At 36.8% G+C, this 20501-nt stretch overlaps 1 protein-coding gene across 6 annotated transcripts in view; it reads right to left on the bottom strand.

The window, feature by feature from the left end:
* Nucleotides 1–20501, bottom strand: part of SPAG17 (sperm associated antigen 17) — a 218826-nt gene that overhangs the window by 74268 nt on the left and 124057 nt on the right. For all 6 annotated transcript variants that reach the window (XM_081815775.1, XM_081815773.1, XM_081815772.1 and 3 more), the window contains 4 exons: nucleotides 13603–13778; nucleotides 11141–11258; nucleotides 8133–8311; nucleotides 6113–6272 (listed from right to left, as the gene is read on the bottom strand). In XM_081815775.1, coding sequence (XP_081671901.1) covers nucleotides 6113–6272; nucleotides 8133–8311; nucleotides 11141–11258; nucleotides 13603–13778 — 633 coding nt within the window. The remainder of the gene's footprint in view (nucleotides 1–6112; nucleotides 6273–8132; nucleotides 8312–11140; nucleotides 11259–13602; nucleotides 13779–20501) is intronic.

A 20501-nucleotide genomic window follows, 5' to 3' on the forward strand; every position in this document is an offset into this window, starting at 1 on the left:
CTGGTGGTGGGTATTGAGGAGGGCACGTTCTGCATGGAGCACTGGGTGTTGTGCACGAACAATGAATCATGGAACACTTCATCTAGAACTAATGATGTAATGTATGGGGATTAACATAAGAATAAAAAAATAATAATAAAAAACAAAACAAAACAAAACAAAACAAAAAACATACTTCTGCTATATCAAAAACTAATGATGTACTATATGGTGACTAACATAACATAATAAAAAAATAAATAAAAAAATAAAATACTATTTTCACTCTCAAAAAAATAAAAAACAAAAGTAAATATTAGTATTATTATTACTAAAAAAATTAACATACTTCTGTTGAATAAATTGATATAGTAGATTAAAAATATCCGTGAAGTTATACAATAGGGATTGGCAAATTTTGACATGTAGAGCAAATACGGCTTGCTGTCTGTTGTTGTAGTCTGTGAAGTAATGCTTCTTTTGACATTTCTATATAATTAAAAAATCAAAAGAATACTATTTTGTGATACATGAAAATTATATGAAATTCAAATTTTAGCGTCCATAAATAGGTTTTATTTAAATCCAATACACCATTTCATTTAATTATGTATGGTCTATGGCTGTTTTCATGCTACAACGGCAGAGGTGAGTAGTTGTGACAGGGACAATATGGCTCATAAAGTCTAAATAAACACTGGGTGTTATACACAACTAATGAATCATTGAACACTGCACCAAAAACTAATGATGTACTATATGTTGGCTAACTGAACATAATAAAAAAAATATTTACTATATTGCCCTTTGCAGAGAAGTTTGCTGAACTTGAAAATAGATTGGATAACACACCTAACAGTTTTGATCTAACAGTTATAAAGAGAACACTATACTCAATAACTGCAGGATACATGCCCTTTTCAATCATACACAGACTTTTTTAAACACTTGCCCATATTTGAGGCTATACATCATGTTTCAACGAATTTCAAAAAATTGGTTAAAAATTGATTATTAAAAAATCCTAGAAACACTTCACAGTTTTGGAAATTTAGAAACATGTTTAAGTAACTTGTGGGTCAAAAAGGAAGTCATTATGGAAATTAGAAAATATTTAGAGCTAAAAAAATAATGAAAATACTAAATAGTATTTCTTGTGAGATGGGAGAAGCACTTCTGGAATGGCAAGAAAGGACCTTCAAAAACCCATTCTTCCAACAAAACAGTGAGAACACTGGAAAAAAAAAATCAAAATCAACTCTATGGGGCGCCTGGGTGGCTCAGTCGTCAAGTGTCTGCCTTTGGCTCAGATCATGATCCCAGGGTCCTGGAATTGAGCCCCGCATCGTGCTCCCTGCTCAGTGGGAAGCTTGCTTCTCCCGCTCCCACTCCCCCTGCTTGTGTTTTCTCTCTTGCTGTGTCTCTCTGTCAAATAAATAAATAAATAAATAAATAAATAAATAAATAAAATCTTTTAAAAAACCCAACTCTTTCAGAACTCTGGAAATAAACCAAAGAATTGCAACAATCAGCTGAATCTCAGGAAGAACCACTGCTTTGTGGTGTTACAACTTGCCCGATTCTCATCCTCCATCTTCCCCGTCTCCAACTGTGCAGGAGCCTTGAAAAACAGTAGCCTTGGAATCACAGTAGCTGTGAAAGCCAACAGTGTGGCAGCTGCTGGAGGGGGCCAATAGGCCTGGAATTCTCCCTAAAAGCCCCATTCCTAGAGACTCATCATTGTTTGCTCTGAAAATTCCCCGAAAATCCTCACTCTGACCTGAATCAGAATTCACTCACTGTAAACAGCCTTATGCTGGGGCCCTTGTTGAAATAATCGGTGGCCATTAATCATCATGTGGCTGTCTCAGGCAGCAATAATAGTTGGGGCAAACAAGAGGCTGACCTAAAAACTTGAAAAGCTGGAGAATGAGATGACTGTAGGGACTTTGAAAAACTCTGACATTTTCCTGTGGCCAGATGAATGTGTAGGATTGTACTCATGTCCAGGAAAGACCTGAGAAACACGGAATCTCTCACCTCTGGCTGACCTTGAGGCTAAGGCTAGGGTTTAAACTGTGAGAGTGATGAAGGAATGCCCCAATAAGCTCCCTTGGCAAAGGCTGGGAGACTTTTTGGCTTGAGGCATGTAAGCAAATCCCCACCTAATCACTAGCTGATCCCTAAGCTAATACAGCAGAGACTTTAGTAGCCACACGGGACAAAGGAGAAAGACTTGCAAGAATAAGTTCAGGAAAGTCACTAAACAAACAGCAATGACAACAACAACAACAACAAACACCAGGGGCTGGGATCTTATTTCCAAAGTTGCTGCAAAGCAAAAAATATTGGAGTAAGAAAGTTCAGCAAGGTTTCACGATACAAGGCCAAAATACAAAAATTCAATTGTATTGGTGTACACCATCAATGAACAACCCCAAAATAAAATAATTCCATTTATGATAGGATCAAGAAGAATAAAACACTGGGCGCCTGGGTGGCTCAGTCGGTTGAGCGACTGCCTTCGGCTCAGGTCATGATCCCAGGGTCCTGGGATCGAGTCCCACATCGGACTCCCTGCTCTGCGGGGAGCCTGCTTCTCCCTCTCCCACTCCCCCTGCTTGTGTTCCCTCTCTCGCTGTGTCTCTCTCTGTCAAATAAATAAATAAAATATTAAAAAAAAAAAAGAAGAAGAATAAAACACTTAGGAAAACTTAACAAAACAATTGTTAATAATTGTATACTGAAAACTATAAAAAAGTGCTGAATGAAATTAAAGAAGACCTAAATAAATAAAAAGATATCCCTAGTTCATGAATTAGAGACAATATTGTTAAGATGTCAATGCTCTCAAAATTTATCTACATGTTCAGTGGAATCTCTATAAAAATCCCAGCTGCCTCTTTTGCAGAAATTAACAATCTGATCCTAAAATTCATACAGAAATGCTACAGAACCAGAATAGTCAAAATTACATTAAAAAAGTAAAACAAACGTGGGTGACTCAAACTTATAAAGCTATAGCAGTCAGGACAATGAGATGTTGGCAAAAGGATAAACATATAGATCAGTGGAGCAGAAATAAGAATCCAAAAATAAACCTTAACATTTATGGTTAATTGATTTTTGACTGAGGTGCCAACCAATTCAATGGGAGAAATAATTGTCTTTTTAATAAATTTGAAAGAATGAATTTGGACCCCTATCTCATATCATATAAAAAAATCATATAAAAATGGATGTACAAGCCCCTAATGCAAGAGCTAAAAATTTAAAACACTTAGAAGAAAATACAGGAATAAGTCTTTGTGACTTTGGATTATGCAATGATTTCTTAGATACAGTACCAAAAGTACAAGCAACCAGAGGGAAAAAAAACCAGATAAATTGGACTTCAGCAAAATGGACACCATGAAAAGACACCAGTAAGAATATGGAAAGATAGCCCAAAGACTGGGAGAAAATATTCACAAATCATGTATCTGATTTGTATCTGATCAGGAACTTGTATCCAAAATACACAAAGTGTACTTACAACTCAAAAGTAAGAAGACAAATAATCCATTACAAAACTGGGGCAAGGATTTGAATAGACATTTCTCCAAAGAAGATAGACAAATGTTCACTAAACACATGAAAAGGTATTCAACATCACTAACCATTAAGAAGATGCAAATCAAAATCAAAATAGGATACCACTATTATGCCCACTAGAATGGCTCCAGACAGAAAATAACAGTGTCAGCAAGAATGTGAAGAAATAGGAACCCCTTCATCCATGCTGGTGAGAATAAAAAATAATGCAGCTTCTTTGGAAAACAGTTTGTCGGGTGCTCAAAATTAGAAACAGAGTCACTATTCTAGCAATTCCACTCCTGGGTATCTACTCAAGAGAAATGGAAACATACGTCCACACCAAAACTTGTACAGAAATATTCATATCAACTTTATTTGCAATTTCCCAAAAGTGGAACAACCCGTATGTCCATCAAATTGATGAGTGGATAAACAAAATGTGGTGTATCCATACAACAGAATATTACTCGACCATAAAAATGAAGTGCTGACACAAGTTACAACATAGATGACCCTTGAAAATATTATGCTGACTAAAAGAAGCTAGTCACAAAAGGCCTTATACTGTATGCTTTTCCTTATATGAAATGTCCAGAATATGTCAATCCATAGTAACAGAGAGTAGATTGGTGGTTCCAAGGTTCTGGGTAGAGGGAAAAAGAGTGTCGGCTCATGGGTACTGGTTTTGGGGAGAAGGTGAGGGGAGAGAGGAATAAATAGAGCACAGGTTTCCTCCTACTCCCTCGGGGGGTAAAATTATTCTGTATGTTATTGTAGTGGTAGATTGACTACATTATGCATTTGTCAAAACTCTTAGAACTATATAACGCGAAGAACGAACCCTAATGCAAACTATGGACTTCAGTTAATAATAATGTCTTGATATTGGCTCATCAATTATAACAGATGTGTTTAAAATAAGGAAAACTGTGAGCCAGGTAGGGAGGAAGTGTAGGGGAATTCTGTACGTTCTGCTCATTTTTTTCGGTAAACCTAATATTGCTCTTAAAAAGATAGTCTATTAGGGTTTTTTTTTTTTTTTTAAATGTATTATCTTAGATGGATGGGCTTTAAAGAAATCTGGAGCACACCATGCTGGAGGCAGAAGCCCTTTGGAACCCAGCCAAGCTCTAAGAGAAGTGGTTACCCTTACATCAAGTTTTCTCCCATCAAAAAAGGAGGGGAGGCTTTGAGCTGGGAAATTTGAAAGCAATGAGGATGCTTTCATTCCCTTCAACCAAGAACCCTCAGCTACTACTAAGGAAAAGTCTATTTCATTAAATTTTGAGTGTAACCAAAAAGGGAATTCAGTTTGCCTCTAAGCAAGGTTACTGGTTACTATGGGGAGATGTGTGAAATTGACAAAGAAGATTAAATCTTGGTCTCAGATCACCTAAGTCCTATGAGAAATTGAGAAAAATTTGCAATGTAGATGCCCAGTCTCCAATCCCAGCTCTACCACTTAGTAGCTGAGAGACCTCGAGGAAGTTACTCCACCTCTCTGTGTCTCCATTTCTTCATCTGTAAAGTGGAATTATTAAAATACATATCACACAGAGTTGTTATGAGGATTAGCTGATTTAATATTTTAAAGTATTCAGAATTGTGCCTGGTACACAAACACACATCTCCTACATATAAAGATCTCTTAAAAATAAATATGAAAGTAATGAACATCCCAATAGTAAACTAAGAAAATATGTGAATAGAAAATTCACAAAAAGAAAAAAATTGATAAATGTTTAGCCTCACCAATAACAAAGAAATGCAAAGTCACATAATAAAAAGATTATTATCTATCAAATCAAATGGAATAAGATTAAAAGAATAAGGAAATCCAGCATTGGCAAGGGTATGAGGAAGCAGATATTTTTATACTGCATTGGAGGTAGGGATGTAAATCGAGAATATCTCTGAGGAGAACAAATTCATAAATTAGATTATGGTAGGCACGGTTGACTGCTTACTCAAGATTATCCAGCTTCATTTTTCCCTAATAGTAGTGCTCATCTCCTAAAAAAAATTCAAAAATGTCAGATGCTTGTTTTCCCAGCCTAGGTCCTTGGCCAGGTCTAGTCAATAGGATATAAGGGGAGGTCTGCTGGTGGGGGAAGGGGGTGGAATCTGGAAATGTTTTCCTCCCTGATAAAAAGAGACACTTGACAGTTCTTGTATTCACTCTCTTTGCTTTTTGCTTTGAGAGGTATCATATGAGAACCTCACACCTGGAGCTGGTGTGGCCTTCTCCCAGCTTGCAGCTTGGAGGAAAAGGTCAAGAGAACCAAAGAGATGCCTAGTTAGAATCTTGACATCATTGGTCTGCTCAACTAACCCTAAACCAGTAGCCCAGGCATTAGAGCTAATGCTGTGTAAGAGTATATGTTCATTATTTATTACTAAGAGAAAAAAGCAGTTCATGAAACAGTGTGTAGTGCTGTGATTCAATTAAGATGTATACGTATGTATATATGTGAACTTACATGAGCATATTCATAGAAAAGATGAGAAGTATAAGATTTATTAAATACATTATAAATTGAGAGGCTTCAATTATTACCTTTCTTTGGAATGACAATCTCAGATGGTGCTGTTTCTGACTTTTGCTGAAAAACTGTGTCCATCAAGTCTCCGCTGTGAGGGCTTGGTGGCATTTCAACAGGAGGAAAAACAGGACCTGAATCAGGACTACTGCTCACAGCACCATCTGCAAAGAGAACCTGAAGGAAAAGCAGAAATTCTTACATTCTCAGAAGCAAGAAAGAGGCTGGTTAACATTTAACACAGTGTATCAAACTGGTAGAGGTTGAAATTAATCCAAAGGAAAAATGCTGTTTGCAGACCTCCAGACTCAGCACAAAGCATATTATAGGATGGTGGCTTTGGAGCTCAGAGACTACAGCTTAATAATGAGCATGATAATATATTCAATGTTTTCCATTTACCTTCTATTTTGTTTCTTTTCTTTTTATTTCTTTTATTGGATTGACTTGAATTTTTATTTTTTTATATTTATTTGTTTAATTTTTATTTTCTCCATTCTATGCAACTAGAAAATTACCCATTCTTTTTCAATTTATATAATGACTACATTTTTAAAATTTTATTACATATTTAAATGTTTCATCTCTATCAACATCTATCTCTAGAATGTGTCGTGTCTATGTATCATCAATACATCTATCTGGATCAGTATCTATAACCTACCAATGAACATGACAAGAACCCCCACCAGTGCTGCTAATGAGAAATCTAACGTCCATCCAGTTCTCATTCTATAGTAGGTAACTGGTTTCCTTTAGGAAGTTTTGGGATTGTCTATCTGTGCAGTTCCAAAATTGCACTATGACATATCTAGATGATCTTTTAAAGATAATTAGTATCAATCCTGCTTGGCCCTTGGTTGTCCTGTTTAATCCGAAGTTGTTTTTTGTTTTTTGTTTTTTGTTTTTTTTAGCTCTGGGAGAATTCCCTTGATTATTTCTTTCATTATTTTCCCCCTTCACTCCCACTATTTTCTTCTCCTGGAGATTATATTTTTCAGATCCCTTTTCCACATCTCTTTTAACTTTTCTCTCCCTCATAATCCACTTTCTCACCTTAATTTTTCACAATTGTTTTTCTTCTTTTTTTTCTCCTTTAAAGTTTTTAACTGAAGTATATTGACATACAATATTATATTAGTTTCAGGCATATTATATATATACATATATATAATATACCTGAGTGATATATATATATATACACATATCACTGTAACACAGTGATTTGACACACAATAGTCATTTTTAATATCTAAGAACTCTTTATTTTTTTCACAGCAACTTTTTTTATTGTTATTTTGTAGACTTAACTCTCAAGTCTCTGCCTATGTTACTTTTACTCTCAAGTTTTTTGTTTAACAATTTATTCTTATTTTTAGATGCTATTTCCTTAATTTTTTGATTATTCTGTAATTTACTTTCATGCAGTTGGTTTTTCTCTAAGCCTGATGATTCTTGGGTGCATGGTCATTGTTCTTGAGAATCCCTTTTCACTTCTTGGTGGTGTATCCTCTGATCACAGAAGCAATTTCCCTGTGATCACTGGGGAGGGATAGTACAGGGCATAAGGCTTCTGGATATTATGACTTCTGGTTCCCAACCTCCAGGTTAGCAGGTTTTCTCTTGTACATGCTTTAAACTTTGCTCTTGTTTCTCCAGCAGTCTGGTCTCATCTGACTTGCATTTTCTAGAAATTCTCCTAATCTTCTGATCCATTGATGGCACATTTTGTTGTTTTCCAGTACTGTTATGAATTTATTATTTGAAAGTATTTTTTAAATTATTCTAAGGTGCCTTGAGATGGGGAGTAGATAAACACTGTGTTTAGTCTGCAGTCTTGAATCATATACAGAATAAGTTTGTTTGTATCCTGTATTGCACAGAAGACTATACTATTCTCCGTTTGTCATTTTAAGTGTCTCTCCATTTTCAAATGAGTTATCCCTTTTGCCTACCGTAACACTGTTCTTTACCCACAGCTTGTTTGTATTTTACTTTGCAGCAGGAAGGAGTAGTATTTATCTAACATTCTGTTACCTGTGTGGATCCATCCAACATGTATTTCACAACTGTGCCTTGCCTGGTGATAACTCTTGATGCCTCCTGATCTACTGGTGGCATCACCGTTTTGTAGAATTCATAGTGCTTCACCTTCTGGAGGTAGCTCTGCCGAACCATAATGTCCCAAGTGGGTTCTGCATCCGTAACATTCTGATCTTAAAAAAGAAAAGAAAGACAGCCTTCCTGTGAACTGGGCAATGCTGTGTAGCTGGCGTTTTATCTTTTTGCTTAATTTTTTTCATTCTTCTGTCTACATCTGAATAATGGGGCAGTTTTCATATCATGACAGATGGCCCAGAGCACTGGTGTTTTGCCACCTTTGTTATAGTCAAGTGTAGTAAATACGGTCAGCTACAAGTACTTAATAGGTACCTTTCTCCATGTATAACCCATTCTTCTAATGAATTCCAGGACATCCTTGGCAAAATTAGGACGGAAGCAGATTTTTGCTGTCTTAGATGTTCCTTTTTTCCCTGTTGGTACTTTTCTCCTGCCTTTGAGTAAGCTCTTGCCCCTGCATGCACAATGCTCTCCTGGGATCTCCTGGTTGCCTGGAGCGCCAGGGGAAGTTCCTCAGGCTTGCCCTTCCTAAATCATTCATCATCTTTCAAAGTAAACATAATCCCCTCATCTCTAACCAAATCCAGACTTTCTCAGGGTTCTATTCTTAGCTGGCAATCAAGGAGAAAAGCACCTAATAAGTTCCTTCAAAAGAAAATATTATTATTGAGAATTTCTGGCATATAGAAACTATTCAGTTTTTGCTAACTGAATACTTTCCTCTTCTCAACTTATAAAGGGGCTTACCAACATGTAATGATTTCAATGACTGTATCAGGCTGACCAAAAAATATTTTGGAATGAGGGCCCTTCATGATACCCTCTAAGTCACAGAAGTATTAGTAACAATAACATAATAAGCATTTACTGAGATGTTTATATATGTTAAATGCTTTGTATATGTGTTTTATTCAGCCCACCTCAACAACCCTTTAAGAGAGACACTAACTTTCCAGAGTTTCAGATGAAGAAATGGAGGCTTGAAAGGGTTATAGCTTCTCCAAGGTCACACAGTCAGTAAGTGGTAGGGCTTGGATTTGAACTAGTCTCTATGCTTAACTATTTTCTCATGTAAAAACAACAGCTGCTACCCTGACCAAAAAACAAACAACCTCCTCCAAATCTAACACTAGAATAGTATGCTCCAGATTAGGAAGTATTTTCGCATTTAATACTTGTAACAACCCTGTTTAGTATATGACACAATTTTATAAATGAAGAAATTCAGGTGGAGAGGGGTTATGACCTGTCCAAGGTCACCCAAGAAAGCTCATTCTTTTTTTTTTTAAATTTTTTATTTATTCATTTGGCAGAGAGAGAGAGGGAGAGCACAAGCAGGGGGAGGAGCAGAGGGAGATGCAGGCTTTCCACTGAGTAGGGAGCCTGATGTGGGGCTCGATCCCAGGACCATGGGATCACTACCTGAGCTGAAGCCAGATGCTTAACTGACTGAGCCACCCAGGCACCCAGAAAAGCTCATTCTTCTTATACTGTGTGACCTTCCCTTCCTCTGTCCAAAGCTGACCCTGATGAAAACATTTCTACTTTGGTATTTATATTGACTTGAACTGGGATATTCATAATATATGGAAGATTTTTAAAAGATTATGTGTTCCAAGCAAAGTTATTATTATCCACCTTGTCTACACTGACATAATATCAGAGTAGGTAATGAAACTAGTAATAATAAAAAAAACAGGTGAAATAGATATTAAGCTGGGGTTTGATAATAGGATCAAGCAAACAAACCAACAAACAAATATCGTTCTTATCTAGAAATATCTCTGTTAGTACACTCATAACATCTTTGACTTTGACTTTGGAAGACCCTTACTGGCCATTACACAGTCAATCCCATCATGGAAAACCTGGACCACTAGGAATCCTTGGAAATAGAAACAAAGGTTCATGGTCTATTTTTCATATTGATAAAGCCTAATGAAAAACAAAATTGAGACCAGCCAGATCAACTGCAACATTTAGTTTCTTTTCATTTGGGTGGCAAGTAAACATGACATTGAATTAGTTTTCAATAGGTATACTCTTTTTCTTTGATAGATACTCTTTTCAAATATGGTATATGTAAAGGAATTATAATAAAGAGGATATTTGGTTGTGAATAAAGGTCAGGATCTGCTGATACAACAAAACATTTATCAGATGAAGAAACATGGTCCAGAGATAGTGAGGTAACTGAAAGGGCCATATATAAAACTCAAGTCCCAGGCCAGTGCTTGCTTTGTTGTGTCTGCTAATTCTACTGCAATAGTGGGCCTCCATTTAAATGATATTCAAATTCAGTCACTAATGTAGATGCCACATCATGTTAATTAAAGAGGTCCTACTTATACTTATTTAGTCATCTTAATAAGTTAGAGGCCATGTACAGAAATAACAGACTTTATAAAATTACATCCTAATATCTGGAACAAACTGATTTCCTTCAACCACTTAACCTGCATTTGCCTCCACTTACCTTATGCTCACTGTCCTTTGATTTGATCAGACCAGCAAATTAATGTACCTTGGCCCTTTGTAGAGCCAGGAAGAGAGGGTCCCACCCCATAACAGTTGTTAAGAATACTGGCTTTGCCATTGCTGACCAAGAATGACCTTTAATCTCTGCCACTTACGAACTGAGGGACCTGGGAAAGTTAATGAACCTCCTTCCTGAAGCCTCAATTTATTTTGTAAAATGGAATTATTAGAACTTAGCTTATAATAGTTGTATATTTTCATGTATATTAAGTACTTAGTGCTGAGGGCTCACAAAATGCCGGTCATTATTATTATTAGCCTATTGTTCGTTATCAACAAGTATGCTTAACTGGTAGAAGAATACACACACTGTCAATGGTGATTTAACTGTTTTCTACATGATTTTTGCCCCACTCCCTCTCTGCTCCATGCTGGCTAACACTCACCTGTAGACTCTTGCCCAGTGAAGGTCACCAGGAGTCCATTGGGGCAAGACACATTTAAGTTTTGGAAGGTAGGAACATAAAGAGTCTCTTGTGAAACAAGTTCTGGTTCTACTTCTTCCTGTAAATAATTTAACACATGAATAATTGTTTGTCATTTTCTAAATGAGCTACTGATGTATTGTGACTAAGCCAGCACTTGCTGAGTGCTTAAGATATGATTTGCCCAGGACTAGTGGTCCCTGCAATGGAGCCTATAAAGATGCATGAGTCTCTACCTTTGTGCAATTTATATTCTGCTCATAGAATGGCACACAGCCTTTTGAAACAATTAAATTATAGTACCAAATGGTTAGCACATCTCTCCTCCCAAAATGAAGATATCAAAATTAATGAGAATAATTAGGAAAGGATCATGGAGCAGTTGGGACTCAAAATAGGCCTTGAAAGATGCCTCTGTATGCAAGTGTGGGTGCAAGGGCTGACCAACATGCCCACTACCTGCTTGGTATATCTTTTAAAGTTTGGGTGTTAAAGATGTTATACTACTAGGAAATGTGTCATTATTTTTCTCTAATAAGCATGCATTACTTTTGTAGTGAGTAAAAACAATTTAAAAAGATGTAAAAAGATTATTTATAAACGAATGAAGTTTGGGTGTGTCTACTTTAAAAATCCTAGTTAATTTTATGCTAACTATGCTGAATCCCTTGTTTGGTTACTTGTACTCCAGAATGAAAGTTATTTAATTACTTCCAACCAACCCCAAACTGAAATGATAATAATCATGTGTTTTTCCAGTTGGCTCTCTTCTGTTAGCCTCTGAAATCATTCCAGCGGATCCCCTGTTGCTGCACCTATTTTAACTAGTCTTCTACTGTTTATTTTATTTATTTATTTATTTTAAAGATTTTATTTATTTATTTGAGAGAGAGAATGAGACAGAGAGAGGGAGCCTGAGAGGGGGGAGGGTCAGAGGGAGAAGCAGACTCCCTGCTGAGCAGGGAGCCTGATACGGGACTCGATCCTGGGACTCCAGGGTCATGACCTGAGCCGAAGGCAGTCGCTTAACCAACTGAGCCACCCAGATGCCCTCTACTGTTTATTTTAACTAGTCTTCTACTGTTGATCATTTAGGTTGTTCTGCCTTTGTTACTAACAAATAATAAATCTGAATAGTTAGCCAAAAATCAATTGAAAACACAAAGCAAGGACGCCTGAGTGGCTCAGTTGGTTAAGCATCTGCTTTCAGCTCAGGTCACGATCCCAGGGTCCTGGGGTCGAGCTCCGCGTCGGGCTCCCTGCTCACTGGAAAGCCTGCTTCTCCCTCTGCCTGCTGCCTCCCCTGCTTGTGCTCTCTCTCTCTCTCTCTCACTCTATCTCAAATAAATAAATAAATAAAATCTTAAAAGAATAAAAACACAAAGCAAAATTAAGAGGAAAAAAATTATGAAGTTCTGTAAAATGAACAATAATGTTCGAAGACATGAACCTGCCATGACAAATTTATCATTACACAAAAAACCAGTAATTATCTTCCACCCTTCTATTATTGTCACTTTTTAAAAATTGTGGGAGAACTGATGCGTTTGCTACCAAATTGCTTTCAGTAAAATTAATGAATTATCTGGGGTTATTCTGCTCAACACTGTGAAATTTTTACTTAATAAGGGTCAAATGTCCTGGCTTGAGAAAAGTCATCTAGTACAGCTAAATAAACAGGATGCAGAGATCAAGTGACATACAAACACCATAATGTTTAAAGGGCCAAGGTCTGAAATCAGTATCTCTGATCATTTTTTAACATGTTTTTTTTTTCTTCTAATAAGTTGAGAATTTGTACATTGTACAAACTGTACAGCTGTCCTAGGAAATTTTCAAGATTTCATCAGTGGTTTCCTTCTTGTCTGTATTCTTGTATTAGGAACACGCCTGGAGTCAAAGCCTCTGTATGTGTGTGTGTCTGCATTTGGTGGCATGGGAAGCAGGGGGTGAATTGCTCTTTGGCCAGAAGCGGGCTGGCCTTCAGTCCTTCAGCCCATCAATATCCAAGCCCAAGTCTACCAAATGGAAGTGTTGCCACTATTTAATTAGAGGTGTTCCTCTTTCAGTTGTTGTTTATCTAATGAAACTAAATAAAGTATTTAGAGATTGGTAGGAACTTAACCAACCAAAAGCAAAGAATACCCAAGACCCAGATTGGAAAAAAGGATGAACTCTTCATTCTGAGTTTAGAAGGAAAGACCTGAGTCCATTTGTATATGACAGTATGTCTCCTGGTGTAGGGATCCAACTCCTGTGTGCAAATCTCTTCTTGTTCATTCAAAATGGAAACTTCGAGGAATGTTAATGCATCTGCACATTAACATACATGTGCTGAAATAACACTGTTGGCGTAACTCGTGATTTTAAAAACGTTAAAATTGAGGGAGTAGGGTTTAGGAATCCATGGAAAATCCTTGCACCTTTTTCTCTTCCTCTTTTGGGTGTTCCTCTTCTTTAAGAGATTCTTTGGGTTTTTCTTTGCCTTTTGTTTTTCCTTTCACTTTGCCTTGAGGAACAGTCACTATAAGAGGAACTACTGTTGTAGTAAGTGCTGATGGGATACTCAACATTGTTTCCAAATTAGGATCCTTATCCTCTATAACAAGAAAAAAGGAGAAAACAAGTAAATTGGACATTCATATTTTACATGTTTGTTAAATAAATAGATAAATGTTTGCATCGCAAACATGTTGCCATGCATTTATACCAGTTGGCAACAATTTTTATCCTTGCTGAACATGATTTTTCAGTTGGATAGATTTCAGGGGTAATGTGGTTGATTTAAAAATCAGAATTGTAGTTAAAAAATCTGAGGTATTTAATATTTTGATATATTTGATTGAGTCATTATTTCACTTGTTCTTGCCTTCCCATCTAGATTGTGAACTCCTAAAGATAACCATCTATTTGAGAAATATTTATTGAGAGGTTCTTTTTTTTTTTTTTAAGATTTTATTTATTTATTTGACAGAGAGAGACACAGCGAGAGAGGGAACACAAGCAGGGGGAGGGGGAGAGGGAGAAGCAGGCTTCCCGCGGAGCAGGGAGCCTGATGCGGGACTCGATCCCAGGACCCTGAGATCATGACCTGAGCCAAAGGCAGACGCTTAATGACTGAGCCACCCAGGCGCCCCTTATTGAGAGGTTCTTACATGCAACATGTTTGGAGCAGTGGGCAATAATGACAAAATATATATAAAAAGACCTTATGAAGCCAAAATAGTCTAATGAGAGTTATACTCAAATAGCTTTAATACAAGGACATATTAAATAGGAAAATAATAAGGGATACAAACAAGGAAATTCAGAAACGAGGTTTTTCTAGTTGAGATGATAAAAAGAAGTTTTAGAAGTTGTAAAAGATTGATTTTATTCTGGGTCTAAAAGGATTGTCAGAATTCTCAAAGGCAAGCTGATCTCTGAAGAAATTATGTCACAATCTTCTGAACATCACTGGCATCTTAAAAGAATTCTATTCTCCTCTGGGTTCCAGGATAATACTTCACCTGGATTTCTTCTTCCTTCTCTGAACAATTTTTTTCTGTCTCCTTTACTGGTTCTTCCTTTTTTGTGAGTCCTTAAGTGTCATTAGATTCCAGGGGTTTTCCATTTATGCTTTTTAAAAAATTTTTATTTTATTATGTTAGTCACCATACATCATTAGTTTTTGATGTAGTGATCCATGCTTCATTGTTTTCTTATTACAACCAGTGCTCCATGCAGTATGTGCTCTTTATGCTTACACACAGATGTTCTCAACTCTGGCTGCTCATAATAATTACTCATTGAATTTTTTATAAAAAGCTCAGGCCCCTATCATGACCCATTGAATCACACTCCCTAGGGATGAGGCACAGGCATTTATATTTGTGAAAAAACACACGTGATTGTGATACACAGCCAGGACTGAACACCTTTATTATATATAGTAGATCTGAGTATCTCACTCACTACTGGGGCTCTAACTGTCATCTACATGCTGATGACTCCAAAATTTACATCATAAGGCATGACCTTTCTTCTCATCATCAGATTAATATTTCTGACTGCCTTTAGATATCTCCCTCTGGTTGTGGTACTGGAGACATTTCAAACTCAGTAAGTCTCTCTTCTCCTAGGAAAGGAAAGCCTCCTATATACTTAATCTCATTTAATGACCAATCAAGCATCTCATTTCTCAAGTTAGACAGTGAGGTATTTGTATCTTCTCTTTTTGACTGATCTCATACATCCAACTAGTCACCAAGCCATCAGAAATTTCTCTTGAATGATGCCACTCCTATCTATTCCTAACTTACCTCATTTTCTCATTGATCTCTTATTTGATTTTCTGCAGCAAGTTTCCAAACTGGTATGGGACCTCCAATACCACCACTTCAGTGTACTTTCCAAACTATCACTAAAATTATATTCCTAATATAAAATCCAATCATGTCACTTCCCATCCTTTACTTAAACACCTTTGATGCTCATTGATCTTATAGGGCATTCAGTGCAGACATCCCACCACTCCAGCTACACTCAACTTTTCACCTTTCTATAAAGATGCTATGCTTTTACACAATTTTATGTTTATACACAAATGGTTCTTACTGTCTAGAATTCCCTTTCCTTGTTGCTTTGTCTGGATAGTTCCCATTCATCTCTAAAATCCCACCTCAGATATTATACTTTCTCTCTGAAGTATTTTCTAGCTGTCCCCAGTACTATGTTTATATATAATTTCTAGCACTTTGGCAGTTATTTCTCTATTTATTCTTTTCCCATTAGACAATGAGTTTTTTTAAAAAGATTTATTTATTTATTTGAGAGAGAGAGAGAAGAGAGGAGGAGAGAAGAGGCAGAGGGAGAGGGAGAGAAAGAATCCCAAGCAGACTCCCCACTGAGTGTGTGCCCAATGTGGAGCTTGATTTCAAAACCTGGAGATCGTGACCTGAGCTGAAATCAAGGGTCAGATACTCAAATGACTGAGCCACCCAGGTGCCCCTAGACAATGAGTTTTTTGAGTAGATGTACCATGGTTTTAGTCATCATTGTGGCTCAGTGCCAGCAAGATTCCTGACCCATAAGAAGTACAGTATATAAATAAGTGAATGGCATCCAGTTATAGGCAGCTGGAAACGCCTCCCTCTCATCCCCCTCCATCTACTCATTCAATAAATATTTATTGAGTACCTACTACTATGTACTATGAATTGGGTAACTAATGATGAAGGAGACTACAAGGAACTTGTAATGGGTAGATCAAATGAAAAAACCCTCAGGTACAATGTCATGTGTTAAGTCCCTGATAGAGGAAATATAGTGCTCCATGGGAACCCAGAATAAGGACATCTAACACAAAATGCCTCCATAAAACTCATACTTTGGCTATACTGCACAATTTGCCTTTCCATAAACAGGTCATGCTTTTATGTTATTGAGCTTTTGCACACACTATTCTTGGTATTTAGAATTCCCTTCCTTTGATTCTTTGCTTATGCAATTCCCACTCACTTCCAAAGACCCAGTTCACATGCTACTGCCACTTGGGCTGTGAAGTCTTTCTCAGAGCAAGTAACCTATAAGCTGTGACCTTGAAAGATGGGAGGAAGTTTAACTGTTGCAAGTGGTGGTGCACCCAGCAGGAGGAAGTGTTCTGAGCAAGTTACAAAGCATGAGAAAATGGCCAGAGATAAAAGAAAACATTCGAGGAACTAAAAGGCACAAAAAGAATAGGGTAACCAAGATGTAGAGACTGGGAGGCCACCATTATCATTCTCATCCTCTAAAGCTGTGCAGAAAGCCTTCAGGGAACAAAAACCATATAGAACAAACCAGAGCAGATTACTTAGCTTGGCCTCCTGGCAAGGGCGGTACAATTCCACCCCACGGCAAATACACTTGAGAATCAATGCAACAGGCCCCTCCCCCAGAAAATGAGCAAGAACATTCAGCCAAGACCAAGTGTACCAATCAATGAGAACTGCAAAACTCCAGTGATAGGAGAATACAGCACATAGATAGAATTCATGGCTTTTCCCCATGATTCTTTAGTCTTTCAACTTTAATTAATTAATTAATTTATATTTTTTTCCTTTCCTTTTTCAACCAATTTCTTATTTTATCAACTCCTTTTTAAAATCTTTTTTAATTTTCGTCTTTACAGTTATATTCTATCCTTTCAATGTATTTAATTTTATTTTTGTATATATAAGTTTTTCTTTCTTTACAATTTTGAGGTGTAGTTTCTTCTAACAAACTGACCAAAATACACTCAGGAGCTAGTGTATTGTTATGTTCTGTTCACCTCTCTGTTTATATCCCTTTTTGTTGTTTTGGGTTTTTTTTTTTTTCTTTTGCTTTTTCTTATCTTTTCATTTCCATTTTTACAATTACATTCTATCTTTTCATTGTATTTAATTTTATTTTTGTACATGCATAAGTTTTCCTTTCTTTACAATTTTGGGATCTAGTTCTCTAAAACACAGACCAAAATACACACAGAATCCATTGTATTGCTCTATTCTGCTTGCCTGTCTGATTATATTCTCTCTTTTCTCTCTCTCTCTTTTTTCCCTCCCAGTTTCTGGTCTCTTCTGATTTGTTTAGTGTATATTTCTCTGGAATAGATGGATCATTGTTGCCATTTTAATATTTTGTTCTCTTGTTCACCTATTCTTTTCTGGACAGAATGACAAGACAGAAAAACTCACCTAAAGAAAGAGAACAAGAGGCAGTACTAATTGCCAGGGACCTAAACAGTATGAACATAAGTAAGATGTTGGAACTAGAGTTCAGGATAACGATTATAAAGATACTAGCTGGGCTTGAAAAGAGCATATAAGACACTAAAGAATCCCTTTCTGGAGAAATAAAAGAACTAAAATCTAACCAAGTTGAATTAAAAAGGCTATTAATGAGATGCAATAAAAAATGGAGGCTCTAACTGCTAGGATAAATGAGGCAGAAGAGAGAATTAGTGATAGAAGACCAAATGATGGAGAATAAAAAAAAAACTGAGAAAAAGAGAGATAAACAACTACTGGATCACAAGGGGATAATTCAAGAGATAACATATCATAAAGCAGAACAATATTAGAATAACTGGGATCCCAGAAGAAGAGGAAAGAGAGAGGGGGGAAGAAGGTATATTAGAGCAAATTATAGTGGGAAACTTCCCTAAGTTGGGAAAAGAAACAGGCATCAAAATCCACATAGAGGCACAGAGAACCCCCCACAAAATCAATAAAAATAAATCAACACCCCAACAGATACCAATCTCAGAGACAAAGAAAATCCTGAAAGCAGCTCATGACAAGAGGTCTATAACCTACAAGGGTAGAAACATTAGATTGGCAGCAGACCTATCCATAGAGACCTGGCAGGCCAGAAAGAACTGGCATGATATATTCAGGGTAATAAATAAGAAAATATGCAGCCAAGAATACTTTATTCAGCTAGTATGTCATTCAAAATAGAAAGACTGAAAAATCTTCCAGGACAAACAGAAACTAAAAGAATTTGTGATCACCAAACTACCCTACAAGAAATATTAAAGGGGATCCTCTAAACAAAGAAAGACCCCAAAAGTAACATAACCAGAAAGGAACAGAAACAATATACAGTAACAGTTCCTTTTCAAGTAATACAATGGCACTAAATTCATATCTTCCAATAGTTATTCTGAATGTAAATGGCCTACATGCCCCAATAAAAAGACACAGGGTATCAGATTGGATAAAAGAGCAAGGCCCATCCATATGTTGCCTGCAAGAGACTCATTTTAGGCTCAAAGAAACCTCAGATTTAAAGTGTGGGGGTGGAAAAAACTTATCATGCTAATGGACATCAAAGGAAAGCTGGGTGGCAATCCTTATATTAGACAAATTAGATTTCAAACCAAAGACTGTAATAAGAGATGAGGAAGGACACTATATCATAATTTAAAAGTCTATACAACAAGATCTAACAATTGTAAGTATTTATGCCCCTAACATGGGAGCAGCCGATTGTATAAGCCAATTAATAACAAAATTAAAGAAACATATCAATAATAATACAATAATAGTAGAGGACTTTAATACCACACTCACTGCAATGGACAGATCATCTAAGCAGGAGATCAACAAGGAAAAAGGGCTTTGAATAACACACTGGACCAAATGGACTTGACAGATACATTCAGAACATTCCATCCTAAAGCAACAGAATAAACATTCTTTTCGAGTGACCATAGAACATTCTCCAGAATAGGTCACACACTGGGTCACAAATCAGGTCTCAACTGGTACCAAAAGATCGGAATCATTCTCTGAATATTTTGGGACCACAGTGTTTTGAAACTGGAACTTAAGCACAAGAGGAAATTTGGAAGGAACTCAAATACTTGGAAGTTAAAGAGCATCCTACTTCATCCTAAATAATGAATGGATTAACCAGGACATTAAAGAAGAATTTTAAAAATTCATGAAAACATCTTCTTCATCCATTCATCTGTTGAAGGGCATCTTGGGCTCTTTCACAGTTTGGCTATTGTGGACATTGCTGCTATGAACATTGGGGTGCATATGGCCCTTCTTTTCACTATATCTGTGTCTTTGGGGTAAATACCCAGGAGTGCAATTGCTGGGTCATAGGGTAGCTCTATTTTTAAATTTTTGAGGAAACTCCACACTGTTTTCCAAAGTGGCTGTACCAACTTGCATTCCCACCAACAGTGTAAGAGGGTTCCCCTTTCTCCACAACCTCTCCAACATTTGTTGTTTCTTGCCTTGTCAATTTTTGCCATTCTAACTGGTGTAAGGTGGCATCTCAGTGTGGTTTTTATTTGAATTTCCCTAATGGCTAATGATGATGAACATTTTTCATGTGTCTGTTAGCGATTTGTATGTCTTCTTTGGAGAAGTGTCTGTTCATGTCTTCTGTCCATTTTTTGACTTATTTGTTTTTTGGGTGTTGAGTTTGAATTCTTTATAGATCTTGGATACCAGCCCTTGATCTGTAGTGTCCTTTGCAAATATCTTCTCCCTTTCTGTGGGTTGCCTCTTTGTTTTGTTGACTGTTTCCTTTGCTATGCAGAAGCTTTTTATCTTGATGAAGTCCCAAAAGTTCATTTTTGCTTTTGTTTCACTAGCCTTTGGAGTTGTATCTTAAAAGAAGTTGCTGTGGCCGATGTCGAAGAGGTTACTGCAGATGTTCTTCTCTAGGATTTTGATGGATTCCTGTCTCACATTGAGGTCTTTCATCCATTTTGAGTTTATCTTTGTGTATGGTGTTAGAGAATGGCCGAGTTTCATTCTTCTGCATGTGGCTGTCCAATTTTCCCAGCACCATTTAT

The sequence above is a fragment of the Leptonychotes weddellii genome, chromosome 4 (assembly GCF_054177405.1).
Source record: "Leptonychotes weddellii isolate Sample4059 chromosome 4, ASM5417740v2, whole genome shotgun sequence".
NCBI lineage: Eukaryota > Metazoa > Chordata > Mammalia > Carnivora > Phocidae > Leptonychotes > Leptonychotes weddellii.